Below are 26,041 nucleotides of genomic sequence, written 5' to 3'. Positions count from 1 at the left end.
CAGTTGATCTCCCGACGTCGAGGTGTCCTGTGTATGTCGCAGGTGTCCTTCATCACGCGCTGTGTGGTAATCGCTTGCGTCTTGCCAAAGTGTCGAGCAGCCGGCCGATCGCCAGCGTCGGTGGCGACCACGTCTGAGCCATGTCAGCCTCTGAAGATCGGTTCGAGGTCGACTAACAAAATGACGTACCTTTCATTTCTCCGATACATCCATAGACCGACTGCGACCAGTAGGTACTTTCATTCAGACTCAGGAATCGCCGAGTATTCTAGCGGCAGATCAAAGTCAGCATAGAGAAGGTAGATCGCGGCGCATCGCCCGTTACGATCATGCTGTCGTGGGCTCCATTATTAGCACTCAGGTCGGTGTTCATAATCCACGGGCTCACCCCGAAGACGACGATGCCATCCAGACGCACTTCGCAAGCTCCTGTCTTTCTTTGAGAAGTTGGCACGAGAGAACAACGGCACGAGCATCAAACACTACTCAGATCGGGTGATGTCACAGACTACGCCATAGAAGAGCAACGACGATGCTTGACGAACAGGCTTGATGAGAGTCCTTGAAGGGAGGGCGGAAGGGCGTCGCTGGAGTGACCGCAGTCGCGGTGGCGAGCTGCGCCGACGCGCTGTGATTCCCACGCGTTTGCCTTTCCGATACAAGCGTGTCCTGTTCGTGGTCGTACAAAACTAACGCATGCTTATTACACTGCCGGTGCCAGGGTCGATCTTAGCCACTTTGTGTAGCGTCTCGGGCCCAGCAGCATATTGTGAATTGTTTGATAGGTATACATGTATGGAACTTTCGCGCTGCCGCATGCGTCAGTCGGCCAGTCAAACTTATCAAACTTCAGACAGTTCGTCTTCCTCCTCTACAGGGGCATCTGTTGGTTCCCAGTGTAGGTCCTGGTACATGAGGAGATGAGTTTCGGTTATGAATATATAGATAATAAGATGCACTCGCCCTGACGAGTGGTAGCACGTGAACAGTAGGTGCATTGTCCTTCGACAATGAAGGGTCCGAGCTTGTGAACTCGGTTCGTGCGAACGGACAGACCACAGACTTTGCGCGAATGAGTTCAAAATTCTCGTATAGCCCTTGGAAGAGGCGTCCGGCGATGGCGAAGCCCAGACCACGGTATGGATCGTTGATTTGTGCGTCAGAGTCCAGTAACTTGTGCCGGCGAACAATCAGGAAGACGACAGGAATATCGCCGCGAACGCTAGGGGTCGTAGTCTTTCGCCAAAGGATTCGAACTATTTGTGCTGGTGCTAGATCGGTGTCCTCCAGTTCCGGTCCCGTTGCATCAGCTAGATCTGCTGCCGTGGCCAGCCCAGATCGACGGATGATAATGTTAGCGTCCTTGTCGCTCACAGTAAACGGGCGACAGCTGAAAGCATTCATTCGCAACAACGAACAGCATACAAGGCCTAGATAGATACATTCAGATATCTTGTCCAGTCGATTGTTAGTTACGCACCACGAAGATCAGGTGTTCCGAGGTAAGACACCACTAGCTGGCGCTCGCTGGCAAGGAGGCGCATATCTCCACGGAATTCTCTAACCCGCATTCTTGCGGCGTCTCCAAAGCCCATGATGGCGTTCATGCGTGTGCCGCGGAAGTCCCATTTGAAGGCTTCATCGAAGGCCGGCCGAAGCTCTGCAAGCTCATCCGCGAGACCGTCACTACCAAGCAAGGCGCGAATGTTCGCCGCGCGGCAATACTGGAACATCATCGTCATTTCCAATTCGCCTGAAGATGCACATGAGTACGTTTCCCTCAGTGACAATTTCACTTGGCACATACCCCACTTCCCGTTCTTTGCGAAGTTATGCAGTGTGTTGTTGACCCGTTCCATCGCCCAAGCACGGATCGAATGAGAGGGCCCAAACATGGCTAGAAACTTGTCTGCGAAGTGCTGAGCCATGTGGTTACTCGGCGTGAGAGGGACCTCTTTATACAAGTCAAGGAATCCTTGGAGGTACGTCTGGTAGTGGTGGTCGTAGGCTATGATGTGATCATGAGATGTCGAGTGCAGGCCTGCGACAGCAATAGCTGAAACTAGGTGAATGAAGTTATCCAGCATGGCTTGTTGTCTCTCATCACCGAAGCGCCAGAGTCGCACGAGGGAAATGACCAAGTGTATTGTTCCAAGAGAGCGCCATTCGTCCGCCTTGAGCGTCCGTTTTTGAGAACCGACTCGAGTAGGGGCGGGTGCCACACACGACGGTAGCAAGGTCCGTTGTTGATCGCTCCAGATTTCCTGAAGAACATCTAGGCCGAGTACGTACGAACCCTCAGGCTCGGTATCTTGATCTTCGTCGGCATCATGTTCTAACTGGTCTTCGTTCTGAAAAAGTACAATCAGTGAGACAGAACTCGTTTGTACTATGCAGTCGACGCCCTACCCATTCTTTCAATTGTTTCCACATATCTTGCATTGAGAGGTCAGTACGGATGCCTCGCTTCATGCACATCTCGACCAGAACGTTCCTATTCACATTGGGATGTTTGTTGCCCTTGCGAAGGCCCCTTTCACCCTTCTCTATGTCGTCCGCTGAGACGGTGATCCCACGACTCTCAGGAGCTCCTCTGGACGTCGGAGTAGCAGACGCGCTCCTCGTGCGATCCTCGGGTGTTATCGTAGACGTCGGAGTAGCGGATGAGCTCACGCTATCCTCAGTCAGCGATAATCGTTCGGTGTTGTAGAGGAAAGGGTGCGGTGAGTCTAAATGCAAGGATGAGACACTGGCACTATCACCGGGTCTGCAAAGATATACATCAATTTCCGAGGCGGCATTTATCTAGCTTGAACGTACAGCTGTCTGGGCTGCTCTGTCTCTTGTTGCGAAGTGGTAGTACTTTCATCTGCGTACTGTACTGTTCCTCCCATGGCTCGCTGTAATGAGACGAACGTCAAATGAGTACGGCAGAGTTAAAAGCGGCAACTGACCCAATGTATCAGTCTTTCCGCAAGCATGCGCTTTGTCCCAGCGCGCCTTAAGTCGCGGTCCAAGCATAGATGCCATAGTTGACCGTACTTCAGCTTGGTCAACTGGTCCACCGTATCCCGCTCGAGATGTTGCAAGATCCGGTTCCACGATACCGCATTCGTCTTCTGGGAGCATGCGGGTACCTTCCTGGCATACCACAGTACACCGTCCCCCGATTGGTGTTTTGCACTCATACCCCATGTATCCCGGATATGGTGCTTGAGATTGTTGAGGTAGTGCGCGTGCATGCTTTCGACGACGGTGAACCGAACAGAGTCCCAGTATGGCAATCGCAGGAACTCCGTGTGACGAGCAAATCCATGTTTGATGTGAGCCTTGCGCGCGGCGTCGCTGTCGAGGCTGCGCCATACCTCAGCCTGCCTGCGATGTTCCTCGACGCTTCGATATGACCATTGGTGCTTGTCGATCTGCTCGATCTGGTCCTGTTTGAGATGACAGACTGAACAGAAGTAGGTCGCGCTGTGGCTCGCGAAGCCAGACATCTGCCGAGCAGCACTGAGGTCGCATATCATGGGAAGGAGAGCCCCCAGTGCGAACCGGCCGGTCGGATACAATGCTGTTTGGGAAAAATAGATACCAGGTTCCCAGAACTTCAGCATATCGTCGACGATCAGCTTGGTGAAATGGTCGATTTGATCCAGCGACGGCTTGTTTGGGCCGGGTATAATACCAATGAGAAACATATTCTCCTCCAGGAAGCGTAGATCGGGTGGCAGGCTTAGCAAGACGGCATACAGCGCTGAAGACCCGGAAGAAGGTCTACCTGGCTTCATACCATGGGGACTGAAGCTGTCGAAGCCGAGACCCCAGATGAACCGAAGCTCTTCTTGAGGTGCATCCACAAAGCGGCTGCCATCAGGACCGACAAAATCCTGAACCGCACGACTCTCCAGAATGTCTCGCACGACCCGATCTTCGTTGCGGCTGGCTGATCTCGCAGTCGCGGCACCTCTGTCGAGTGCAGCCTCGATATCAGGGCGGGCGAGGAGTCGAGCGTGCCAAGAAGCGAAATCTTGATGCAGATATTTGCGAACAGCGATAAGGTGCTTGGACCCCTTCAGGAGGCGAGTCTCGAATAAAGGGGTTCCGCACGGTCGAGATGCCGATGATGTGAATGTTGTGGATGTGCAAAGATCAGGAATGGAGGAGGAATGCTCGTTGTAGAGGCAGAAGCACGTCGGGCAACACACGTAGGCCTCGACATCAGGATCTAAATCGAAATGATGGAGGACAGTGCGGAAGTCCAACGGAAGATGCCCTAATCCAATCGCATTGGCTCCTAGTCGACTCTGTATCTGGCTGAGCATTAGTCGGAGAGCTGCGAGTACGAAGTCACACTTCTTCCTGGAAACACGGCAGAGGAGGTTGAGTACAAGGACTAGGAAGGACGCAGTGGCCAACGCAGAGTCCTCTCCTAGTTGAGAGTGTCGATGGTGCCGAGCTATGGGACAGTGTTCAGAATGAGGGTATCAAGGTGCAGGAGACACTTACCACAGTCGATATATCGACGATCTTTCCCCTTGTAACTGTAGGCATGCGCGCTCGCAGACTCGGGATGCGTCCGCTGGAAGTTCCACTCCCTGGCCTTGACATCAGAGATCCTCTGGATCTCGTCAACAATAATCTGACGGATCCTGATTCGAAGGTCCTCGAACACCATGTATTGCGGTAGTTCATATTGCTCGATGAGATGGAGAAGCGCGTACATGCTAGCTTCGTGAGCCAGTAATGCCTCGTTTCTGGGAGAGCTCGGCGACAGTCTGAAAGGACCAGCATTAGGTGCCGCCGGTATGTCGTTAGAGGGGTGATATGGAGGGGAGTTAGGACCGGGTGGAGCAACGAAGACAAGAGGTGCCGATGCTGAAAATCCGAGCGCTGCACGAGTGATGACGTCCAAGAGACTGCTCATGTCGTCAAGGGAGGTTTCAACGAGGCTAGGATCCGAGTAATCCGCCCCCATTGGTGGGACGTCAACACCAATGTCATGGACCGCTTCGGACTCGACTAGCGTGCTGTCTTCGCCCAGAGATCGGATGGCATTTTCGACAGAACTCACGGAGGCGAGTCGCCGGTCGAGTAGCGCAGCGATGCGATCCGCTCGAAGGTGGCTTGCCAATGCGCTATGTCTGAGCCAGTTACCCGTAACGCGTGTATCGTTGTATGGATTTTGTGATATGTCGTTTCGACACCCATGCACGATACACGTACAAAGGTATCGTGTCTCGTTGCCGATAACTGCAGACGTGCGCCTGTGTGATCCTGAGCCATCCATTATGTACTGTCATTGTGAGTGAGTCGGCGATGATGCCCCAGCAGTGATGTGGTACGCACAGCGGTCGCTGAAAGCTCCTAGCAATCCCAACCGGGCCCGCGATTTCAAATAAGGACAGTAGCGCGGCGACGGCAGGCAAGACGAGGTCAGAGGCCGAATGTCGAATGCCGAGTGTCGTGGGTCGAGTGACAAGTGTCGAGTGTCGTGTGTCGTGTGTCGTGGCTCGTGTATCTAGGGATCAGAGACTAATGACGAGTCGCGAGATGCTTCAGTTCTTGTCAGAGACACTCACGATCACTGACGCAATGCAGTTACCGGTCACGAGAGTATTATATCATTGCATATGATAGCGCATTCTTTCTCCCTGTATATCGAATCAAGTACGCAAATGTAGAGACAATGACGTGGACGGTGGGTAATGAGCGGTGAGACGTATAGCGGCGAGACAATTACTATTGAAGTACACCGAAAAATCGATCCAACAACCCGTCATTCCGCCGAACGCCATTGTCAGCCTGCCGCGGATTGCGTTCACCGCGAATATGGCCTACGAGTTCCGAGATATCTCTCAATGCGAAGTTTTGCGCTGGTGTCGATGTCACTGGAGTGCGACACATTGGACAGATGTAAGCAGGGCGTGGATGGGCAGCTTGGACGTTGGCGAGCTCGAGGCGTATCTGCTGACGCATCGCTTCGTCGAGGTTTACCTGTCGTAATGCTTGATGGTAAGGGAGCACATCGGGGACGTCGAGCGCGGGGTTCGCCACGACATGTTCCGCGAATATTCCGTCGAAGTACTCCTCCAAGCAGGTTTGGCAAAACGTATGACCGCAGGGCAACCTGGGGCACGTCAATGAAACAGCATTACTTGTTCACCTAACGATCACCTACACGCATGGGTTATACAGCACGTATGCGCAAATCGTGCAATCAACGTTCTGCTCCATGCGCGAGAAGAAGTCCTAGCAAATGGATTAGGAGGTGAGGCATTATCGACGGCGCAGTGAACGTTACCTGCGCTCTCGAATTCCCGGTCTTCAGCTCCTCGAGTTGGGCGTTCACCTGCGCAAGCACCTGGGTCGACTCAGTCACATAATCGACCGCGTAAGGAGAGAAACGACGCGAACCATCTGTACACGAGCGGTCAGAAGCAGGATCTGGGGCAAGTATAATGGAAATACACGTACCGCCATGCTCGTACTCTCTTCTTCGAATTTGACAAGCTGAGCGCGCTGCGTATTAAAAAGCTATGCAAACAAAATGAGTGCAATGTGCATGAAGGTGTATATTCAATGATAGAACGTACGTCACGAGTCCTCTGAATTTCTTGCTCTAGTCGAACATTCTTGTCTAATGTGGTCTGTGCCTCTTGACGCGTCTGATCATGCGCTGCGTACGCGACCTCAAGTTCCTGTTGCAGTGCTGCGAGAGTGTCGCATAGCGCCTCATGTTCTTTCTGCACATCCGCCTTGCTCTCGCATGCGGCGTCCGCCTGTTTCTGCAAGTTGGCCGCCTTCTCTAATGCGATTCTAAGCTCTTGTTCTAGATGCCTAGTTCTATGCTCGAGGTCTTCGCGCAAAGTGGCGTTAGCGTCAAAGGCTGCTTCGATGACTTCGCGAATGTTGGTCGTCGCCGTAGACGCAGACACCGACGTCTGTAGTTCATGTGATTGTTTGTGGCCGTTGGAACGCACTGTAAGAATCCTCGTCCGATCCTCCTCGTCCGACGAGATTTCAATGACACCGTCTGGTTCCACAGGAGCCCTTGTCGGTGTCCTTGTCTTTTTTCTCTTCCGTCCTGATACCATCATAGCAGACACAGCATCCTCGCCAGCATCTACAGCAACTATTTCTCCCCGAGCAGAGTGGCTTGAGAGCGTCGGCTTGCGTCGAGAGGAGAGCCCTGAAGTGGTCGCTTCACGTTGACTGGACTGTCCCAGCAGTGTACGCCCACCTCGCGAGACGTTCACAGAGTTGGAGGGCATCAGTTACAGTGTTTGTGCTAAGCAGCGTAGAGCGTACCCAAAGGCAGGAGAACATCAAGGCACGAAGGCGAGACCGATGTGTCTTTGCAGGCCATCAACATAAAGGCGGCGACATGTCCAAATCGGCGACATAAAAGGCTTTGCCACGTGTGGGTTTCACCTAGATTGAACCGACATTGCATTATTCGGCTTCCTCCCCAGCCGCTTTGTCACTGTCAGAGCAAGCCAGAAAAGCGGGTGGATCGGGAGTGCCGAGTTCCATGAATGAGTCTTGAAGTAATATGGAATACCTCATCGTGGATAGTTTTCAGCAACGGGCGCGACACCAATTACAGCAATATCACATCTTACCTGCTGGCTCGATTTTGAGGGATTAACGAACCGCTCGACGAGCGAGAGATCAATGACTCTTTACATGCGGATAACCTTGGCCATACGAAGACACCTAAGCCGTTGTTTTCTTGGGTTCATGCTCAAGGGGTCGGTGGTCTCTGGCAGTGCTGAACAAGGTTTCAGTCTTCTAATTCAGTGTTCGATCATAGCGGAATGAGGATAGCAAGTAGCGGAACAGCGAGTACGGAGAGCGAGATTCTACGAAACAATGACAGAACAACAAGCATACAAGAATCTCGCTGCATCAGATGTCACTCTTGCCGGTAGTGGTGTGGCGAGTCTCATACAGGAGTTGGAAAAAGACTCGGAATGCGAAATCGAGATCCCGAGCCTGCGCAGCATTGGTCTTCTGAAGAGAAATCGCAAGGCTTTCTAGCTCGGGACGGCTCAGTTCTATCAACAACAGTCAGTGGCCTGACCAGATGTTTTGGCAGCAAAGGACTTACTCTTGACGCTATCCTTGTCTATAACCTGGAGCGCAGGTACCTCGCCTCCGGCAAGATCCTGTCCGAACGTACTACTGCCCCCATATCCGCCTTCACCTGTGCTATGTATTTGTCCATAAGCAGCCCTCCTTCGACAAGCTTGGCTTTAGCCTGTTCCGGCTCGAAGGCGCAGGTCCCGTCGTACTGATAAAGCTTCGCGTCGGGTGTAGTCATGACTCGGGAGTGTAGCTTTTCAGAACGGTCCGTAGGCAGGAGTAAGAATCTATGGATGAGGGCTTGACTTTGACTCACGTTCGGTGTGCAGATATGAGTATACCCAAGGAAGCAGCTGGTGGACGGCTGGGTGAAGGTGCTGAGAACGCGAACCCATGTTCCGGCGTTGAGTACTTGAGTAACGTGTTCTGACCAAATATGGCAGCTAACGCGGCGCTTAAGCGACCTCCCAGTTCCTCCGAGTCGACACTTTCCTCGACATTGGTCAATCAATCTTCCTTCACGCTCGACGGCCGGATTCTTTGCGTGAACGCCAGCTCGATTAGTCTCAGAGTATACAATGTCGATAAACGCATCCGCGAGTTGAGCGGGAATCAAAATGATCGCGCTGGTTGGCCCTTTGTCGAGATCTTGCGTCGCGGTGGTTAATGCATGCCAGTTCAGGAGCGCAGAAAGCATATGAGCACGATCCACCTTGGTAAGTGGCACTCATCCCCTTGCAATGCCGGACGACGCTGTCACCATCATGCAGCAGGACTCTGTCGAATCATCGCTGAATAGCTTTCGTCGCCAGATACTGGTACAATTACACCAAGAAATCACCTCAGGCGATCTAGGATCGAGCGGAGTGTTTTCTAAGGCCCTTCAGAACAATTTATCATCTGCACCATCTTTCATGCCATACAGAAACCTCGCCGAGTGGGCCGCCATCCACCCGGGCTCCTCGCAGTCGTCGTCGCGAACACCGAGCTCCAATGGTACCCTTTTCCTTGAAGACGTCAAGGCTTACATCAGGAGGTGTGTAGTTGCTGGTGGTGTATGGCACTGTGCCGACAGTGTTCGCAGATTCGTGACGCGGGAGTTACCGGGCACAGTCCCTTACGACGCCAAGGTGGTGCTCTTCACGAAGGAGCACGCCCGGTGGCTCAATGACGTGGTCCGTTACGTTCAGAATCAAGGGCAACTAGTGTATGCTCTCATCAAGCGTCTCTTGGATGACACACCCCTTCTCTATCCAGAGCTGGCGGATTCAGTACGGTGCGTATCATTTCAACTCGAAGGTTAGAAACTCCTGTTCAGATAAAGGTACCCTATAATTCAGACGGATGCTCCACACGCTCAGTCACGACCTCCTTCAACAGTGTATGTCGATTATTGCAGATCAGATGGAAAAGGAGAGATTCCCTTTCGTAGGGGACCGCGATTATTACATCGAGTGCGTGCGCAAATACCGTATGGTCTATGTAAGTGAACTGCACTTCATAAACTTCAGAGCTGACTGTGATAAGCTAGGAAATGCACCCCGTCCCTGATTACGAGACTGAGCTGAAACTTATGGCGGAGGGACAGGCGTATATTGACATAGCATCAGCGGTGCGTTTCTCATTACGATCATGACACGTCGACTCATTCTGATTGTCTCTTGCAACAGCGAGTATACGAAATGGTGACCTCGACTCTCCACAATAGCTTTTTGCTACGTCTGAGCAGTGTCATTGAGCAATGTGTCATGGGCGACGATGGTCAACTGGTTCACTGCGTCACCGAGCCAGAGACCACGCAGCAGGTGCGTGTTTCGTCGTCATTGACAGAGCTGGCATCGATGCTCACCACTGCACGCAAGCCTTGATTGCTACTATACTATCAGTTCACCGTGCGTCAGGTTGATACAGTTTAGAATGCCCATTACAATGTACTTGTATTCACGAATCATACACAATGTTCCGTTCGACTCCCGTTGATGTTCGCTACGTGCTCTCGATGCGAAGAAAACATTGAGTGTCCCCGTGAAAATGTAAACATCCTGACGGTTCAGACCCTAGACGACTCGGACAAGGACTACTACTGTGCAAACATGACTGCGAGAAGGCCAATACTTCATCGTGCGTACATGCACGCGTTCAGATCACTTTTGTTCTGAGTGATCTTGAGCGCGTTCCTGTTTCTTGTCGCGACCAAGATACGTGCGATACGTCTCCTTTGTAACCCATCGAGGTTCGCCATTGTCGAGGATCCGGAGTACATAACCCTCTATCGTCGGGTGCGGATGGCTATCATTGACCTTCGTCCAGCTAGGAGGATCCCTACGGAGCCAAACCTGGATCTGCCCATCGCCAAAATAGTTGATGAATAAATCACCAACTGATGCGATAGCAGGGGCCACAGGTACATCGACTAAGCGAGGCCCCGACGCAGGATACCAACGGACTTTCTCCGGACGTGACCTGATCGCATGTTCATGGAGACGTCCGCTGCGGTAGGAGAGATCAATGGACAACTAGCCCAATACAAGATTCGCACTCACACCACAGTTTGAAGAGGTGGTTGTATGGAGGGAGGCTGCGGGGATGCTGGTAGTGCGCTCGTTCGCAGTGCACTTGGTGATGCCACTCTTTCTATGGGTGGACCACCGCACAACCCTGCCGATAGCGAGGAGGATTGAATACCTGCGGGATTGAACCCTCTCGGGGTAGCGCCTGACTGAATAACAGTGTGCTCAACCTCGATGCGTAGCCCATTGGAGCCTACGACGCGCTGAAGGAGGGGGCGATGGGTGCGCACTGGTACACCCTGGTTGTCGACGCCTATGAAATTCGTTTCTCCGGTGGTCTTCGCAGCGTTATCTGCGCGATATTCTCCGATATGCACAGCACTGGCAGGCGCTAAGTCGGGAGTGAGACATTTGGGTCGCTTATTTGACACATGTTCTGTCTCAACCTACCTAGCGGGATGCTTGAATGAAGGAAGGAAACCGCAGGTAGCTGACCAGAAGTCGTAGATGCACCCGGCTGATTGACAGGACTGCCGATCTGCGGAAGTGGCATACGCTAAGTTGATAGACGGTGAGCACCGCACCGAAAAAGCAGTCGCATTAAGAGGACCCACCCAGACACTTTGTCCATCGACTCTCTTTGTAGTCGGAAGTACGTGGGTGCTCCCTGTATCATGCTTGGTCGCACTGCGTACCAAAGAGGGGAAGGGAGCAAATTAAGCCCTCGCGAAGTGCAGGACTCAGTAGACGACACACACCTCAAAGTCGAAGACATTCGCAGATGCCTGTGGCGAAGAATATGATACCCGGATCGAAGTACATCATCCTACAGACCGGTAAATGAGTGGCAGTAGTCGTATTGTCCATGGGTTCACGCACATCGCGTTCTAGCGGGTAGGCCGGTAACTGGGAATCCTTGATAATAAAGTCAATGGCCTGAGGGCTAGTATGTTCGCTCATGAGTGGCGATATGCACGAAAAGAGGTCGTCAAGGCTAAATGACGGGACAGGGCGTGAGGATTTACTTTGCACGTACAAAGGCAAACCGACTCACGCCGCTGTGGTGGCGGTGGCACCCACTGTGACTGTGCCCGAGCTTGGGTCGAGAATCCTACCCATACAGGCGCTCTTCGAGTCTCGAGGTCGCCACGAGTGGGCCATGTGCCATGAGCTGCCAAGAGTAGCTGAGCGACTTCACCGGAATCGCCCACTGAAAGACAAATCAGTCGCATACGCTCGCCGAGCTCACAGATAGTAACCCCACCCTACATACCAGTACGCCCGCCGTATCATTGCACCCTTGAATACACCTGAACGTCTTGCTCAAGTTCGAAGGTTCACTATCAGTCACAACCCGGGCTCCAGGAAGTCACGACGGATGCGCACTTGCGCGTGCATGCGTGTTCGTCCGTGAGGGATATTAATACACGCTCTAGTACACGCTCGTCATCGGCGTAAACAACACCTACTATAAGGAGCAGAACCACGGGGCATACTGATGCAACCCGAGCATCCACTCCGTCTCTCTCCAGTATCTGAGCATCTAGCAGGCTGACACAGACCCCTCAGACTCGTCAGAGTGTCAACGAGATTCTATGATACAAAGGTTCCCGATTATTATATTGTGATACACGGTTCAAAAATTACAGGGGGAAGACGAGCGAGTCGCCAGACAGATGGCCGCCTGGACCACGTCGAACGCGCCAGGGCAAACATCGGTATGTATCTCGCGCACACCTTCGCTTCAAAATGCAGGTCGTTGGCTGGTAGATGGACTTACGGTTGACACGTGCGGCGAGGCCATGGTACTTACATGGCTGCACTAGTGCCCGGTCTGCGTTGACAGTGTTGTGAATCACCGGACACGCCCGAGTGCGCGGGCCAGGAGTTAACCGTGTTTGTGACGGGCGTACTGAACTGGAGCGTGGCGTTGAGAGGTGCATCTGTCCGCGAGAAGCCCGACGAGAAGTCCTGCCAGGTCAAGATGGTGGCTCGTTTCGTGGCGCGTGCCTATAGGCTACGAAGAGCCCACCATCTATGAATTGCTAATCTGTGGTGCATCTCAGGAGCACTCACCGCCCGGGCGCCTTCCGTCAGGTCGAACGGCAGCTTCTCGCCATCCGCCATCGCGAAACCCATGGCCTCGAACTCGCCTCACTTGAGGTCTGTCAGGCTACGGAAGCGGTCTTCGCCAGACCGGCCGAGTAAGCCGTGCTCGTCCATGCTGGACATTGCCGACGATGCGTAGGATACCGAGGTCGACAACGACGGGGCACTCACCGAGGACGAAGTCGATCCGGCTCCCGTGGCTGTCGACAGCAGTATCTCGGCGTCGAGTCGCAGGTAGCTGTTGATGCTGGACATTGGGAAAGGGTATACAGCAAGCACGGACGGACCACGTACCAGGACAACCGCATACTCGCCCTCGCATTGCTTGACTTGCTGATCCGTTCCAGCGGGGGACAAACACCTACTATGTGTAGAGTGCTAAACGAATAGAAACGGACGATGGACGGAGGATGATTGCCGACGTACTCCGCAGGACTTTCGGCGAGCGTGGCTTTCGCTGTCGTCTCGAGGACATTGCGAGAGGTTCCGCTCTGGAGTCGACACGGTGTCGGGCGCGAAGCGGAGACTGCAGGTCACAAACACTGTCCGAGGGTGCAATATTCCCGCCCATAGAGGGAGTAGCATCTACCTTACGTCGGGAGCAGAGCATGTACCGGCAATACGCATCGTCTTGAGTCCGAGAAGGTCGAGAAGCGGTGGACTTGGGACAGCAGCAGGGGAGGACGAGGACGAGGACGAGGAGTCCATTTAGCCACCGACCGACAACACACACCGTGACGGGCGCCATCGAGGGCATCTTGACGATGACCGCGCTCACTAAGTGACTACAGCGATCGCGGGCGTGGAGGAGGAGGAGGCCGTGACACGCATACCGTTACGTACCCGCTAGTCCGTGGATGAAAGTCCCGCGCCACACGCCTCAGCCACCTCGCGTCTCGCCCGTCGCCTTCACGCAACGCCCAATACCTCGCTCGAAACTCATCGTATGGCCTTGGCGACCTCATTTTCGGAATCTACGCGTCAAACACTACTCAGGCATGATATCAGAAAGGCCAAATTGAGAGGCAGCTGCGCACAAGACCTCACAACAGTCCGGACGAGTCGGCGAACACCCGCACGCAGCGTAAACGGCGCGTGCGTGCCACACATTGCGTGTCGGGAGACTATGAGAGAGGGTGCTACGAGTGATCGCTTAAGCCAGGGTTGAAGCTGGTTGTACGGTGAGTCTTCAATGCTAGTGTTGTTGTCCTTTCGTCCTTCTGTACTCGCGCGAGCAGCCCTGGGCTTATGGGATACTGGCAGTGGGTAACGGTACACGCAGGTCCACTGGCACAGGAGAAGTCTTAAGCGCCAAAGCTGGGAAACCGCGTTGCACACCACGCGGCCAGCGCTTGCATCCTCCGCTCGCTGCCAGTGCCCTTCTCCGCCTCCCAGTCCTTCACCTCGCTCTCGCTCTCGCCTGTTCGCTACTGACCTCCGGTACACACAAGCGGACTCATCCGAAAGAGACGGCGCGCGCATCGGCCTGCCGCGCGCCCTCAGATCGCGCGGCACACAGTTCAAACAAGCTTCAGCGACTCGGACGTGCGAAGAAAATTGCTGGAAGTTCGCGATGGGAGGATGTGCCAGGAGGGAGAGTAGCTGCGGCTAGCAGGATTAGCGACCCAAGTGAGTGCCCTCCGCACGTCATCTCGACCCGCATACGACCCCGGCAAGCGAGAGCACAGCAAGGACGTTCCAACAGAGACTGTTCCTGCTCGCGCGCGCGCAACGAGTACAGGCGCAGCGAAAATAGCTCCGGCGTGTTCGTGTCTAGTAACCAGCTCACCAGCGGGAGCCCAGTACGCATGCACAGGTCGAGCCCCAACGCACGGGAACAGCCTGCAAGAATCGGCCGCACACGGACACGACGTGTCACGCACCGACGCACTCGGGTACGAACGCGGCAGCGTGCAGTATGACGTGCACGGCGCATGGCCGACGAACGGGCAGCGGGCGGACGAGCAGGCGGGCGGCAGCGCACATGCCGACTGCCCAGCATGCGAACATGGCCGACGAGCGGACCGCGGGTGCGTGAGCGAACGAGTCGGAAGGACGGGTGAGTGGGTAGGCACAGGTCGCCGCGGCGACGCACGCCGATCGCCAGCGCACTGGGCAAATGCCCAGCACGCAGACACGGCCGACGAACGCGCGCGAAGCGAGCGGGCAGGCGGACGAGCGAGCGGATAGGTGAGCAGGCGCGGACAGGCAAGTGCATAGGCGAGAGAGGAGTAGGTGAGCGGGTAAGCGGACAGGCGGGCGGGTGGGTGGACAGGCACACAAGCGGTGACGACACATACACCGACCACGAGGGCACTGGGCGAGCGCCCAGCACACAAGAACGCCCGACGACCGGACGGCGCGGGGGAGCGAGTGGGAGCAGACAGCGACGGTGGGCAGGGCTGGGGCGTGCACAACACTGACCGCGAGGGCCCAGGCATTGTAGCTAGCGTAGATGATGCATTGACTCGATCATACAGAGTACGAGCTTCGACCGACATCACTCGCGCCTTTAAATATGATCGTACCTATCCGAGATTCCACCTCGGACAATGATCAACGGGCTGGTACTTCTACACTCAGTCGTAAACGTCTACGTCTACCGTGAGATAAGTGAGTAAGCCGGTCAGAAACAACGATCGAGTCCAATGCGGTGAACATAATAGTTAATGTGGAGGAGGAACATCAAGTATATCAGCAGTGAAGAGGACTTTGCAGACAGAAAGAATACATGTCGTTCCAGAAATTGAGTAGAGGGACGTGAGAGTCAATGAGTTACACCTGCTAACACTGGAAATCATTAGTTATAGCCTGCTTATGAACACATCGGACGTACCATTAAGCGTGACAGCAAGGCTGTCCCTACATCTCCGCTGCGGGGCCGACATAATCTGCGAACATGTTCATGGCCTGCATCTCGAAGACCATGGGATCTTCTCTGGAAGACGATGCTATGGGTCCCATCAAGGGCACAGATTGCGAATGCGCCGCCGACTCTGTCCTATCCATACCCATCATGACACTGTTCGCCATTTGCGAGACGTCACCAGGGACGTAAGCGGATATATCCTGGATTGCGGTAGCGACAGCGTGCGCAAGTACGTCGGCGGGTATATTGACAGAAGGAACGTTCGCGGGTATGCTGGCGGAGACGTTCACGGGCATGTTGGACGGGACGTTCGCGGGAACGTTAGACGGTACGTTGGCGGAGACGTTCATGGGCATGTTGGGCGGGACGTTCGCGGGAACGTTAGACGGTATGTTGGCCAGACAGTGCTTCAAACGCTCTTGATAGCTGCGCTCGTTAGCTCTGACGGCGGAAAGAGCGGTCGTAAAGGCAGCGAGAAGATCGCAAAAGTCTTTGTCGTTGTGTCCCAACAAAGAGAACTGGAAGGTCGCTTCCGGCAAAGTCCAAGCGAGGACGCGTGTTTCCTGCGCAAGCTTTAGAGACGCGAAATACTGATATGACGGACATACCTCATTGAACGCCATCTTCCATTGCGCCGCAAAGCGGAAATTCAGGAAGCGAGTCGTGCACAGGGCGTCAAACATGACAAGGGCGACTGAGATGTAAGATCAGTGAGGAGTAAGACCGAAGTGTGGAACAAAGACACGTACACTGCGCAGGGAGTACCTCTGCGATCAGGAGGACTATTGCGACGCCGAGATATCGTTCGTTGGCGTCGCTGTTCGAAAAGACATTGATGACGCCGGTGGCCATGAGGTTCACAACGGCCCTGTAGTATCCTGGTCAGGGGAGATAGCTTTACTGGTAGGAGACAACTCACGAATGCGCCTCATTCGTACTCATGATGCGATGGTGAAAGGGTCAAGACGGTAACGGGGCGCGTGAGGGGTTTGAGAGCGCGAACGACTTGAGAACTGACGACGACGAGGTAGGCGACGAAGACGACGCAGAGAGTAGATGGCAGAGCGCAGACTACGGAGAGCGCAGAAGGCAGGGATTGACAGCAAAGGGCAGACGACGCACGGTCTATGTCTGCTCGGAGAGAGCATCGTAAGGCCTGCTTTTATAGATGTAGAGTAGGACTTTCTTGTGCCTCCACAAAGGGCGTTGAATGGCATCCGGACGGTCCAGCGTACGCAGCACCGAGCGGCACAAGTGGCACAATGGATCGGGTTCTGTTACAGATTGTAGGTCGAGAAGAAGGCGGAAGGCGAGACTCGCTCACAACCACGCACACGCCATGCTGAGATCGCATCGCGCCGACCTCTTTGCTGCAGGTAAGTACTTGTCCCAGGCATCCGTCCAGATTATATCCCACCATGCGCGCACATATACAAGGGCAGTTCACGCCAGATAGAAGCTACGCTGTCGGGGCCAGATGGGCTAGTTAGCGAGCAGTCGATGTAGCTCTCTGGAACCTCACCTTGAAAATCCGCACAGTCAAGCACGTCTTCCCGAAGTGTACAAATGACGCGTCGAGCGGCGCAAATTAAACGTCGAGGTCGAGGTTGCTTGAGGGCCACGCGAGACCACGAGTCGCCCTGAGGCATGATTGGATGTTTGAGCATTTATGAAGTGCACGCGGCGCGGCGAGTATCACGTACAGGGATACGAGTACCAGCATTCGGCGTACCGTTAGAGCGATGTTCAAGGCTTCGTTCCCAATCGCCCTTTGACGTTGACTAGGACGTTGGAATTCCAGAGTGACCACAGGGCAGGGACGATAGTATCAAAAACTTAAATCGCGATGTGATTTAGCATCTGGTCATTTTCAGAACGGTGCACGCTGCTAATCAAGGCATCAATAATTCGACACACAGATTTTAGCAGAATTGCAAACCACCTCGGATTCCATTGCCTAGCTCAACGGAGTTTCTGGGACGTAACACGACCCGTAAGCAATAGACTCGGATTCGATGCTGTTTGCCCATACGCATACCTGTATCGTCGTTACTGTATACGCATCATCTCAGTATGAGGAATTCCCGACGCTCACGGCTTCGTAAGTTGCATCTCTTGTCGAAGGATGATTTGCAGAATAAATCAAGAGTCTGAGTCCGAGCCTCAGGCTCACGAACATGCGACGGAGACGCGCGTCCGCCACATGAGGGTTACGTAACTGCGTATGCAACCATGCCGCCCCGATCGCGAGTGCTCAAAGCCTTCAAGCTTCAACGCTATCACTCAAGCTCCTACAGACCCGTTTCTCCTGACATCGACGCCCATAGTTGTCTCAGTAAGTACAGGTTGGCCGGCGCACGATTGCTTTACCTTAAATGTCTGAACACAAGATGAGTACTAGTAGCGCACGCGTCTCGATTGATTCCAGCGCACACCAAATTGGCACCAGCATTGACGATGAGACGCATGACAAGAGCTAGAAAATAGGATAATCAAACCGATACAAGATTCAACACGACATCCGAGTCATACCACATCTCCCGTATGGTACTGTACTTGGTCATTTACTGTCAAGTCCGTTAAACCACAATATCGAGGTTTTCAGGGATGATGACGATGGTACGGTTAAGCACGTCGTTTCTGTATGCCTCTGCGGCCTTGAGAAACCTGAGACAAATTGGTAAGTAATGTCCAGCAACACCTGATTAAAAGCGAAAGATGAACTCACGCCTCTACCGCCCTATTCGCTAGTGCCTTCTGCGCCGACCCGTCAAGATGAATGTATTGGCCTTTTCTTCCGATTTGCATTACTAAGACGTCGCCTGGAAATTGGCTTCCACGAACCAATGTTCGAACAGCTTGATTGACAGGCACTCGAGCGGTCGTGACGACATCAGCCGACTGCAGACGTTGCCAGAAAACGGCAAACCGGTGAGCAGTGCCACGGACGTCTCCAGTATCGATTATGCTGTACGAGCTGGCGGTACCGAAGATCGCCTCAACAAAGGGTCTGCCAGCATCGGAGGGATCGACTGGATGCGGCAGGACTGTATTGACCTCGACGACGTGCGGTCTATCGAGGTTCGCTTTGAATAGTACACCCCGAATGAATCGCACTCGATTCTGACAGATACTTCAGTAGGATATTGCTGGATCTATTGGTTCAACGCACGGTGGCTTTCCTTGACGCAATCGCCTTTGCTTTTCTGTGGGTAGATGTCCCCGAACGCATGGTAAATCTTGTGGTGAGGTAGTACCGTCGATATGGTGCCTACGAGCTGGACACCTCGCAACGTTCGGCGGCGCGTGTGGTAGTGTGGCGGCCTACCCGCCGCGAGCTAGAGAAACATGTCCTCTGCAAGCTAGAGAGTCGTCTCCATTGTCTTGCAGCATCATTGCCTTGAGGCATCGGCACGTCACTGCAAGATATCAAGTTCTGGAGCGCGGTCAGGCAATGCTTCACGTCTCTTCACAATAGTTTACCTCCGACGTCCACGTTCATTCAACTCTTCACTCTCCTCCACGCTCATTTCTTCATCCGATGCCACTGATCAACCTGCCAAACTGCCTCGATGTCTCTTCTGTGCACTTGCCTCACACGATGTTGCTGCCCAGGCTCTTTTCGTCGTCTACTCAAGTCCGCGACCATCCCCTTAGCACGACCAGCTTCAGCCGTGCGTTTTCCGCACCGGGCCATTGCCCAATCTTCGGTACGACGTCTCCGTCACTTTACGCTGACCGCATCTTGGACGATCTCTGGCGTTTGTCTTCGCGTGCGCAGACCTCACCACCAGCGTGACGTGGGTTTTCCTTTGTCTACATCGTCACGGCCAATCCCCGAGTATGGTGTCGCCCTTTCTTGTCTGATAGCGCCTTAGTTTCCCGTTACCCTCATAACATCGCAGGCCTCTCCGCAGGCGGCGTGGCGCCGTCGCTCGCCCTTCTTCTGTGCTTCAACACTGCAAGTGCCAAACAGCCGGTATGGCGTCGCGAATTTTTGTCACTACCGCGTCTGACGACCTCTGAGTTTTTGTGCACAGTTCCATCATCAGTTACCCATCGGCGCGAGGCTGGGAGTGACATTGCAAATCGGTCAGTATAGCGTTGTGAAACTTAGTCCTGATGCTGCCTCTGACGACCCTTGGTCTTTTTTCTTCTAGCGTCCCAGAGCACTACATCTTCGTCTGCACTTTGTCGTTGCTATTGTCAACCTAGTGGTATGGCGTTGAGACTCTTGGGCGGAGAGCAATTCTGACGTCCCCTGACTTCTTTGTTCACGGTAGCATCATTGGCGCGACGTTCTCTACCAGTTGTTTCCGCACTTACGACGGCCCGCGACCCTTGTCTTTGACCTCTCCGTCTGAGTCTCTTATCCTTTGTCTATTGCAATCACTCTGCCGCCTCTCACCGACACACGCCCACGCGAACGCCTGCTCTTGTACAACGTTTGCGGAGTGTAACAGCAATGTTCCGCTCAGCGTTCCGCATTCTGTCCCAACTGCTTGTCTCGGGTTACGCTCTCGTCTACATGGCGACCCTCATGTGGGGGCACATGCGCGGTCTTTGTCAATACCCGATGGTTTCGTCTCTCGTGCGCTCCTGCGACGTGTTCAACTCCAACCTCACCGCATGGGCAGCCCTTCCGCTTTTGTTGGGCGCGCAAATATCCGGAATGGAGAACGTTCTTAACCAGACGGATGCCAATGCGAACATTATGGCGGATCTGCTCGAGACCCGCATTGCCGCCATCGATCTCTCTCTTTTGGTCCGCGCCAGTAGTCTCGAGCACCGCAGCCAGTTGTCCACCGCGATTGAGAAGCTCGCTGATGATGCACTCGACCTCAATCGTGCACTTCAGCATCTCGCTGCGAAGATAGGGACCGGGTTCGACAGGTAAGCCCCGTATCGTTCCTTCTTCCAAGGGTTTCACTCACTTGCATCATCGCAGGATCATGTCCACCAATGATCACCTGTCTCGCCTGTTGCGCTCCTCGTCTGCACATACCGGTGACCTCCTCGATATACGCCTTTGCCAGATGGGGATCGGCGCCGATACATGCCCTGCATCCTCTTCATATCCAGCCGACATCACCGATGCCTACGTGCATTCCCTATCCACGTACGAGGCCGTACTCCGCGATCTCTTACAGTACACAATGGTCTCTCTGACCAAGGCTGCGGTATTCGACGAAGATCTTCTATCGGCGATGCACGTGGTCGCGCAGGAGAAGCTCGAAGTCGACATCGCCAAACGTGAACTGGGTGCCGTCTGGGCCCTGCTCCGTAGTCAGAGTCGAAGCCAGTCCTTGGCCCACCTCGCTCACAACGTGGGCATACTCAACAGCATCGGGGATTACAGTATGCGTGCCCTTCGCTACGTCCAGGCTGTCCAGGGCACTTTGGAATCGATGCAGTGCCATGTGGAGGAATTGCGCATGGTGGCTTCGGGCGCGCTGGTGTCCGAGGGCGCATCAACTGAGGTTGTGCTCGAGATGCTCGCCAAAGGTCTGGAGCGTGTGCGGAACGCCCGTGCCGGAGCAATCCATCCTGCTCTGAGCAAGGACTGAATTTATTTGGCGTCGGTTTTCAGGTAAGTATTGCTATGATTCAATAGCGGCGGGGGTTGTGGTTCCCGCCCGTTTCTTCCATCCGTCGGCCTGCGTCTCTTGTCTGTGTCTCCTGCCATGTCATACGTATGTCTACGTGTTTGTGTTGCCTATAACATATACGTCCGCGTCTATTTAAAACTTGTGTATATGTGACGGCGTGCTCGCCATACGATCGAAGATTAAGGTTGTACGATGAGGCCCTTGTCCGGCCTCTCGCCTAGACCGTGCTGTTCCAACCATCTGTTCGCGCTTCTGACTCAGCTATTTGCGGGAGACCCCGCTGCTCTCGCCACCGTGATAAGCGCAATATGCAGGCGAGCGCAACATGGTTGCTACTGACGAGGACGTCCGCGTCCGTGATAAGTATATGCGTCGATATAGTCCCTTGGGCAGTGATCAACGCTAGCGTCTTGAGGGAGCATCGCCACGCGGTTTCTGACAGCCTCTTGCGAAGGTCACTTACTACTAGTCCCAATGTGGAAGACCACCGGTCCATTCCAGCAAAAACGGTCGGTTTTATTTCCTCTCCTGAACGCTATGACACTGGCAGGACGTCTACCGCCACTAGTACTTCGACCGCGACCGCTCCGGCACGACCGACGTGCGCAAGCTGTGCGGCGCCCTGACGCGGTTCGGCTACAACCTCCCCGCCTCTGCGTTGTCACATGCTAGTAGGCCGGCCTCAGAGAATGCAATTGAGCGGCGTGCTGCGGGTTCATATCAGATGTCAGCAGGTGAGGCCTTCTCACGTCAGGAGAGCATGCGTACCAGCCTTCCCGTACATGCTATGCCTAGACCCACCAGACCCGCCGAGTGCCACACAGGACCATCGGATCACAAGCTTGTCTGAAGACACCGTACCTGGAGGATGTAGCAACAAGAACCAGTAGTGAGCAGAGCTTGCAGAGAGTCAGAGGATGTAGACTAACGTGGAGACGCAATGTTGATTTCCTCGCCGTACTCTGGTATGCCGCTTGGCACGACACGCTGTTTCCCATCATTCGGTACTTGTTCAGTACGGCAACAATTGAGTGGGCTGTAGGCGAGATAGAAGCTAGGCTGTCCTTCGAAACGCTGCAGCATGCATCAGACCGCAATCACACCTCACCCACCGTCCGACAGACAGCTCCCCAGGTCGATGCCCTCATTTTTTGCCATCGAACGCGTGCGATGGAAAGCAGGGTTACAGATTACAAGCGTAAGCGAGAGTGAGAATACAGTCGCAATGCACGGCTACTCTTAGGCTCCCGCAGGCTGCTGGACGGATTGAACAGACTGCGTGAAATACAGTTATCGAGGCAGACATACTATGCAGCGCCAACGATTCCGAGGTACCTTGACACCAGATGTAAGTAGATGTTCCACTTTATCTCACCATATGGCGTACCATACATCTAAGGCCTCATGGCCCGGGTCGTTGGGACAGCCAAATCTTCAGAATGGGGAAGTCGGCCATCGAGGCGTCCATCATGCTACTGCATGCCTCATCACGGAATTTCGCGACGATGATATCTCCACGCCAGGCTCTGGCATCTACGAAGTGTTCGTCATGTAGCTCCTTTGCGCATTTGTTGACGCGGAACGGCATGCCATCCCGCGAGACAGTAGGGTAAAAGATGACATATGGCGTCGCAAAAGTCCTGTTCATGCAGTCGAGGCGGTCGGCGATCTACGATGAGAGCGATGTTAGTATGAGAAGGGTATGTCTATGGCTTCACGGAGATAGCATACCTGAAACCGCCACGAACGAGATACAAGGCCCTCGGCGATTTTCTCCATGTACATCTCCGGGTGGGGAATGCAACCGCATTGGAAAGGCCATCGTTGATCAACGACGGACGTGCTGAGCGGAGTGGCCTTGAGAGAGACTACACATGGAGGTCGCCCGTCAGCGGGAAAGTAGATGGCATCATACGCGAGCATTTGATCCAGTGTTACGGAGAGTGAAAGACTGAGCGAACACACCGACGAGACGAGGGCAGTGCGAGCAGAGGACGTTCAGCGCTCGCACAAACGACGTCCTATTATACACTACCGCGAACGGCGCATATCAAAATATCGACAATCTGCAGCTGAGGGAGTACGTACAAAGGTTATCGTCGTCTCCGCCCCGAACTTCTCTTAGACTCATCCGCACACACGACTGATTACATGTAAGGGGCTGGGCGACGAGAAGTTGCGGCCACGCGCCCCGGGCGGCTGAATCTGGGGAGTGAGGAGGCGCTCGGAGGCGCCGGACTCGGTCCTCCCAACCTTCGCGCACACGTGCATGCCCTGGATCCGCTATACTACGTGGTCTGGCCCATCTGTATCTCCTCTCTCTACTTGGTCAATACGGACTCGGTGTATAGTATCATCATAGTATGGCAGTCTTGTCGCGGGCACCACGCGAGTGAAACTGCGCGCGGCGACGACCTCAGAGTATACCTCCCTCCAGATCTAGACTTGCGCGGCTAGGTCGACGCACACCTCCCTCTTTTCTGTGCATCTCACGGTCTGTTAGTAATCTGTTACGTTTTCTTGACATCCATGATTTCAACTGAGCGCATGCTCACCGAACATAGATGCGAACGCCTCGCGATACGTATCGCGAGCGCATATAATTGAAGACCGGCGCATCAAGCGCAGGGTAAGTAGTCGAGTCGTATATACATAACAGCAGCGCAGATGAAACGACTCATCAATATCGTACACGAAGCACAAACATTCGCAGAAAATATGAAAGGGACACAAGTTGGGTAGAATCACAGAACAGAAGAGACGAGAGCGCAAATCCTAAGCAACGATCGCCATGTACTTTCCCGAGGTCGGCACCGTCTCTCCCGCGCGTACGAGGTCATCCAGGTGCAAGTACTCCGCTTGATAGAATTCGACCATCCATGAATGTACGTCCGAAACAGCCTCCAAATTCACTTGCTGCTTCACCTTCATCTCTAAAGCGGCCATCTCGAACAGCGTGCGGTCGATGGCGGAGGTCAACTGGGCAACGGCGGTGCCACAAGCATGCAAATACTCATCAGCCAGTGCCGTTGTCGCCACGAGCCGATCGCACGTTAGCTCTAGGAAGGCGTGTCGAGGTACGTGCCCAAACGGCATTCTAACAGGCGGTCCAGTAGAGCAGTACTGCTTCACGTTGTCCTGGAGGATGCCGCTTGCGTTTCGCAGGTCCTGGATGGAAGATAGAGCAGATCCGGCGAGTGTTGACAATCCGTCCGACGTCATCACCGTCGAGTTGTAAGTCGCTTTGAAGAGCTGAGCTGCGATCCAGGATCGGCTCGGCATTAAGGCGGGTATGAACGGGATCATCGACGAGAGTACCGCTCGGTGAAGGTATCTGGTTGCCGCCTCGTGCATAGCAACAAGGCTGGTGGACTGGTCAGTGACGTCGCCATGAAGGAATCATTGATCACTCACTCAGTCGCAGCAGCAGCTACCGCATCGTTGAGCCTTATGACAACGAGTGTCATGTTCTTTGTTTGTTCCATCAAGGCGATTGAGGAATCGGAGGGATCGAAGTGTGGGTCGACTTCGTCCCAAGTGCGTGCGATACCGTGCACCTGACGCGCCATAAGGAACGCGTCCGTGGCGCCGTCAAGCATTTGCGGGGTTCTGCTGCCCAAATACGCGAGCCACGACCTCTGTACCTGGGTCAACTCGAGCAGATCACTCATGCGGACATGCTCCAGGCCATCGGGAACATGCTGGCAACCATCGGTATGGATGGTTTGACCGGGCACCGTGCAGAAGGCGATATCTGCCATCAAGCACATGACAGACGGCTGGGGGGTCGTAAAGACACAGCTAGGCGTCGAGATTGCCTCAAAGACGGGATTGACGAACACCGCGTAGTAAGCGATGGCGACGATAGGTATGATACCGAGCATGATGCGTTTGACGTTAACCTTTGACCGCAGGAGTCGTCAGCGACTGTAGAACAATGGGCTTTGGCTCGACATACCGTTTGACGGCCTTGACGGGACCCAGAGGTGGTATCCACGGCCTGTCCTTGCTCTATGTCTTCGAGAGGATCGAGCGCAGACGACGGGCGCGAACGGTCTGCAGTCTGTGGGTTGCTCAGGCATCGGCGTGTTCTCGAGACAAAGGGAACCTACCTGCTGAGCTCGCTTCGCCAGAGCACGCCCCCTTGCGGGCGTATTGGCCGCAGCTGTGCGTGACCCGCTATTCTGGCGTTGTCTCATGAGGCGAGTTGAACGTCGGGGCGAAGGAGTAGGGGGAAGAGGACCGTTGGACATGGGCCTTTGTGGTCTCTGGCCGGCGGCTGTGGACAAAGGCACTATATACAACGTGCAGGTCATGAAGCAGGAACTCACGAGGCATACGGTGGCAGGATCGCTCATTGGCCAATCAGCCTGAATCCCACGATAATAGAACAGGACGACGACTCGTCAACGAATGTCTGCCATCCTGATGGTTCACCCAGTACTTACTGATCTTGAGGTGAGTATCGTGTCGAGTATTTGAGTGAATGTATGGGTGAATTAGGCCCTTACGAGCCGTGACCGGAGAAAGGGGATGATTTGGCTGGGATCCTACACTTCGACATATTCTAGAGGAATCTCCCCCGTGGGCCGTGTCCGTCACATCCAGATCTCAGATCTGATATAATGATTTTCAGACGTCAATATCTAGGCCTCATGGCTTGACATACACGCTCCGAAGCTTCCCAGTGGGCCCTTAGTCGCAGTTTTCCGACCGAGCGAGCGCATCCCCAACATGGGTTCTTTGTAAGGTACGGCTTGCAACTACATCGCATGACATCATTACGAAACTAAACTGATGTATGCGAGCTACAGGGATGAGACGTATCATCGGTTGTGATGACGCTCGGACGCACGAGA

At 54.1% G+C, this 26,041-nt stretch overlaps 12 protein-coding genes across 12 annotated transcripts; 3 read left to right on the top strand and 9 right to left on the bottom strand.

Moving 5' to 3' along the window:
- Positions 1 to 1,805: 1,805 nt before the first annotated feature.
- On the bottom strand, positions 1,806 to 3,665 carry B0H18DRAFT_865765 (uncharacterized protein; the record flags this gene model as incomplete). The annotated part of the gene is made up of 2 exons (XM_048039760.1): positions 1,806 to 2,275; positions 3,038 to 3,665. Coding segments are annotated over 2 exons (1,098 nt in total), but the record flags the coding sequence as incomplete, so codon positions are not given.
- A 1,936-nt stretch (positions 3,666 to 5,601) lies between these two features.
- Positions 5,602 to 7,304, bottom strand: B0H18DRAFT_989628 (uncharacterized protein). The gene is made up of 5 exons (XM_048044960.1): positions 6,594 to 7,304; positions 6,475 to 6,534; positions 6,302 to 6,361; positions 6,179 to 6,249; positions 5,602 to 6,127 (listed from the first exon to the last, which is right to left on the bottom strand). Exons 1-5 carry the CDS (start codon positions 7,269 to 7,271, stop codon positions 5,740 to 5,742), a joined length of 1,257 nt encoding a protein of 418 aa, XP_047896727.1. The 5' UTR covers positions 7,272 to 7,304; the 3' UTR covers positions 5,602 to 5,739.
- A 604-nt stretch (positions 7,305 to 7,908) lies between these two features.
- On the bottom strand, positions 7,909 to 8,323 carry B0H18DRAFT_1116294 (uncharacterized protein; the record flags this gene model as incomplete). Its single annotated transcript, XM_048033409.1, has 3 exons — positions 7,909 to 8,057; positions 8,111 to 8,135; positions 8,183 to 8,323. The coding sequence occupies 3 exons, from the start codon at positions 8,321 to 8,323 to the stop codon at positions 7,909 to 7,911; spliced, it is 315 nt and encodes a 104-aa protein (XP_047896726.1).
- Positions 8,324 to 8,569: 246 nt separating this feature from the next.
- Positions 8,570 to 10,091, top strand: B0H18DRAFT_85804 (uncharacterized protein). Its single transcript, XM_048039678.1, has 7 exons — positions 8,570 to 8,801; positions 8,898 to 9,121; positions 9,170 to 9,361; positions 9,426 to 9,567; positions 9,617 to 9,697; positions 9,756 to 9,890; positions 9,948 to 10,091. Exons 2-7 carry the CDS (start codon positions 9,000 to 9,002, stop codon positions 9,951 to 9,953), a joined length of 678 nt encoding a protein of 225 aa, XP_047896725.1. The 5' UTR covers positions 8,570 to 8,801; positions 8,898 to 8,999; the 3' UTR covers positions 9,954 to 10,091.
- Positions 9,856 to 11,708, bottom strand: B0H18DRAFT_989616 (uncharacterized protein). Its single transcript, XM_048044959.1, has 8 exons — positions 11,650 to 11,708; positions 11,475 to 11,589; positions 11,354 to 11,421; positions 11,210 to 11,282; positions 11,046 to 11,151; positions 10,629 to 10,986; positions 9,948 to 10,575; positions 9,856 to 9,890 (listed from the first exon to the last, which is right to left on the bottom strand). Exons 2-7 carry the CDS (start codon positions 11,553 to 11,555, stop codon positions 10,230 to 10,232), a joined length of 1,032 nt encoding a protein of 343 aa, XP_047896724.1. The 5' UTR covers positions 11,556 to 11,589; positions 11,650 to 11,708; the 3' UTR covers positions 9,856 to 9,890; positions 9,948 to 10,229.
- A 696-nt stretch (positions 11,709 to 12,404) lies between these two features.
- Positions 12,405 to 12,722, bottom strand: B0H18DRAFT_1116292 (uncharacterized protein; the record flags this gene model as incomplete). The annotated part of the gene is made up of 2 exons (XM_048033408.1): positions 12,405 to 12,605; positions 12,672 to 12,722. 2 exons carry the CDS (start codon positions 12,720 to 12,722, stop codon positions 12,405 to 12,407), a joined length of 252 nt encoding a protein of 83 aa, XP_047896723.1.
- A 1,176-nt stretch (positions 12,723 to 13,898) lies between these two features.
- B0H18DRAFT_85719 (uncharacterized protein) lies at positions 13,899 to 15,362 on the bottom strand. The gene has a single exon (XM_048039668.1). The coding sequence runs from the start codon at positions 15,203 to 15,205 to the stop codon at positions 14,225 to 14,227; it is 981 nt and encodes a 326-aa protein (XP_047896722.1). The 5' UTR covers positions 15,206 to 15,362; the 3' UTR covers positions 13,899 to 14,224.
- Positions 15,363 to 15,566: 204 nt separating this feature from the next.
- Positions 15,567 to 16,515, bottom strand: B0H18DRAFT_952675 (uncharacterized protein; the record flags this gene model as incomplete). The annotated part of the gene is made up of 4 exons (XM_048042140.1): positions 15,567 to 16,136; positions 16,182 to 16,267; positions 16,323 to 16,441; positions 16,493 to 16,515. 4 exons carry the CDS (start codon positions 16,513 to 16,515, stop codon positions 15,567 to 15,569), a joined length of 798 nt encoding a protein of 265 aa, XP_047896721.1.
- A 3,255-nt stretch (positions 16,516 to 19,770) lies between these two features.
- Positions 19,771 to 21,160, top strand: B0H18DRAFT_85665 (uncharacterized protein). Its single transcript, XM_048039658.1, has 3 exons — positions 19,771 to 19,790; positions 19,857 to 20,466; positions 20,522 to 21,160. Exons 2-3 carry the CDS (start codon positions 20,039 to 20,041, stop codon positions 21,138 to 21,140), a joined length of 1,047 nt encoding a protein of 348 aa, XP_047896720.1. The 5' UTR covers positions 19,771 to 19,790; positions 19,857 to 20,038; the 3' UTR covers positions 21,141 to 21,160.
- A 1,060-nt stretch (positions 21,161 to 22,220) lies between these two features.
- Positions 22,221 to 23,467, bottom strand: B0H18DRAFT_989579 (uncharacterized protein). Its single transcript, XM_048044958.1, has 4 exons — positions 23,271 to 23,467; positions 22,914 to 23,213; positions 22,570 to 22,851; positions 22,221 to 22,517 (listed from the first exon to the last, which is right to left on the bottom strand). The coding sequence occupies exons 2-3, from the start codon at positions 23,103 to 23,105 to the stop codon at positions 22,585 to 22,587; spliced, it is 459 nt and encodes a 152-aa protein (XP_047896719.1). The 5' UTR covers positions 23,106 to 23,213; positions 23,271 to 23,467; the 3' UTR covers positions 22,221 to 22,517; positions 22,570 to 22,584.
- A 39-nt stretch (positions 23,468 to 23,506) lies between these two features.
- On the bottom strand, positions 23,507 to 25,050 carry B0H18DRAFT_989577 (uncharacterized protein). Its single transcript, XM_048044957.1, has 4 exons — positions 24,869 to 25,050; positions 24,597 to 24,699; positions 23,747 to 24,546; positions 23,507 to 23,680 (listed from the first exon to the last, which is right to left on the bottom strand). Exons 2-3 carry the CDS (start codon positions 24,665 to 24,667, stop codon positions 23,958 to 23,960), a joined length of 660 nt encoding a protein of 219 aa, XP_047896718.1. The 5' UTR covers positions 24,668 to 24,699; positions 24,869 to 25,050; the 3' UTR covers positions 23,507 to 23,680; positions 23,747 to 23,957.
- Positions 24,685 to 25,739, top strand: B0H18DRAFT_85523 (uncharacterized protein). The gene is made up of 6 exons (XM_048039643.1): positions 24,685 to 24,699; positions 24,779 to 25,050; positions 25,107 to 25,349; positions 25,408 to 25,473; positions 25,531 to 25,640; positions 25,709 to 25,739. The coding sequence occupies exons 2-5, from the start codon at positions 24,860 to 24,862 to the stop codon at positions 25,631 to 25,633; spliced, it is 603 nt and encodes a 200-aa protein (XP_047896717.1). The 5' UTR covers positions 24,685 to 24,699; positions 24,779 to 24,859; the 3' UTR covers positions 25,634 to 25,640; positions 25,709 to 25,739.
- The last annotated feature ends 302 nt before the right edge of the window (positions 25,740 to 26,041 follow it).

Source organism: Fomitopsis serialis, assembly GCF_022376445.1.
Source record: "Fomitopsis serialis strain Sig1Antser10 chromosome Unknown B0H18scaffold_13, whole genome shotgun sequence".
Classification (NCBI taxonomy): Eukaryota; Fungi; Basidiomycota; class Agaricomycetes; order Polyporales; family Fomitopsidaceae; genus Fomitopsis; species Fomitopsis serialis.
This window is presented reverse-complemented; position numbering and strand designations above follow the sequence as displayed.

Coding starts and splice junctions, on each gene's coding strand:
- B0H18DRAFT_989628 (XM_048044960.1), bottom strand. CDS start 7,271: ATGCCCTCCAACTCTGTGAACGTCTCGCGAGGTGGGCGTACACTGCTG. Junction 6,362..6,474: donor AAGAGAGTACGAGCATGGCG/GTACGTGTATTT, acceptor GAGTCGACCCAG/GTGCTTGCGCAGGTGAACGC. Junction 6,128..6,178: donor GTGCTGTATAACCCATGCGT/GTAGGTGATCGT, acceptor GACGTGCCCCAG/GTTGCCCTGCGGTCATACGT.
- B0H18DRAFT_85804 (XM_048039678.1), top strand. CDS start 9,000: ATGCCATACAGAAACCTCGCCGAGTGGGCCGCCATCCACCCGGGCTCC. Junction 9,122..9,169: donor GTCAAGGCTTACATCAGGAG/GTGTGTAGTTGC, acceptor CAGTGTTCGCAG/ATTCGTGACGCGGGAGTTAC. Junction 9,362..9,425: donor GAGCTGGCGGATTCAGTACG/GTGCGTATCATT, acceptor CCTATAATTCAG/ACGGATGCTCCACACGCTCA.
- B0H18DRAFT_989616 (XM_048044959.1), bottom strand. CDS start 11,555: ATGAGCGAACATACTAGCCCTCAGGCCATTGACTTTATTATCAAGGAT. Junction 11,283..11,353: donor CGAATGTCTTCGACTTTGAG/GTGTGTGTCGTC, acceptor TTTGGTACGCAG/TGCGACCAAGCATGATACAG. Junction 10,576..10,628: donor CCACCTCTTCAAACTGTGGT/GTGAGTGCGAAT, acceptor CTCCTACCGCAG/CGGACGTCTCCATGAACATG.
- B0H18DRAFT_85719 (XM_048039668.1), bottom strand. CDS start 15,205: ATGTCGGTCGAAGCTCGTACTCTGTATGATCGAGTCAATGCATCATCT.
- B0H18DRAFT_85665 (XM_048039658.1), top strand. CDS start 20,039: ATGTTCCGCTCAGCGTTCCGCATTCTGTCCCAACTGCTTGTCTCGGGT. Junction 20,467..20,521: donor ATAGGGACCGGGTTCGACAG/GTAAGCCCCGTA, acceptor GCATCATCGCAG/GATCATGTCCACCAATGATC.
- B0H18DRAFT_989579 (XM_048044958.1), bottom strand. CDS start 23,105: ATGCTCGCGTATGATGCCATCTACTTTCCCGCTGACGGGCGACCTCCA. Junction 22,852..22,913: donor CTCGTTCGTGGCGGTTTCAG/GTATGCTATCTC, acceptor CTCTCATCGTAG/ATCGCCGACCGCCTCGACTG.
- B0H18DRAFT_989577 (XM_048044957.1), bottom strand. CDS start 24,667: ATGGAACAAACAAAGAACATGACACTCGTTGTCATAAGGCTCAACGAT. Junction 24,547..24,596: donor GTAGCTGCTGCTGCGACTGA/GTGAGTGATCAA, acceptor CCAGTCCACCAG/CCTTGTTGCTATGCACGAGG.
- B0H18DRAFT_85523 (XM_048039643.1), top strand. CDS start 24,860: ATGCTCCAGGCCATCGGGAACATGCTGGCAACCATCGGTATGGATGGT. Junction 25,051..25,106: donor GTAAGCGATGGCGACGATAG/GTATGATACCGA, acceptor AGGAGTCGTCAG/CGACTGTAGAACAATGGGCT. Junction 25,350..25,407: donor CGGGCGTATTGGCCGCAGCT/GTGCGTGACCCG, acceptor GTCGGGGCGAAG/GAGTAGGGGGAAGAGGACCG.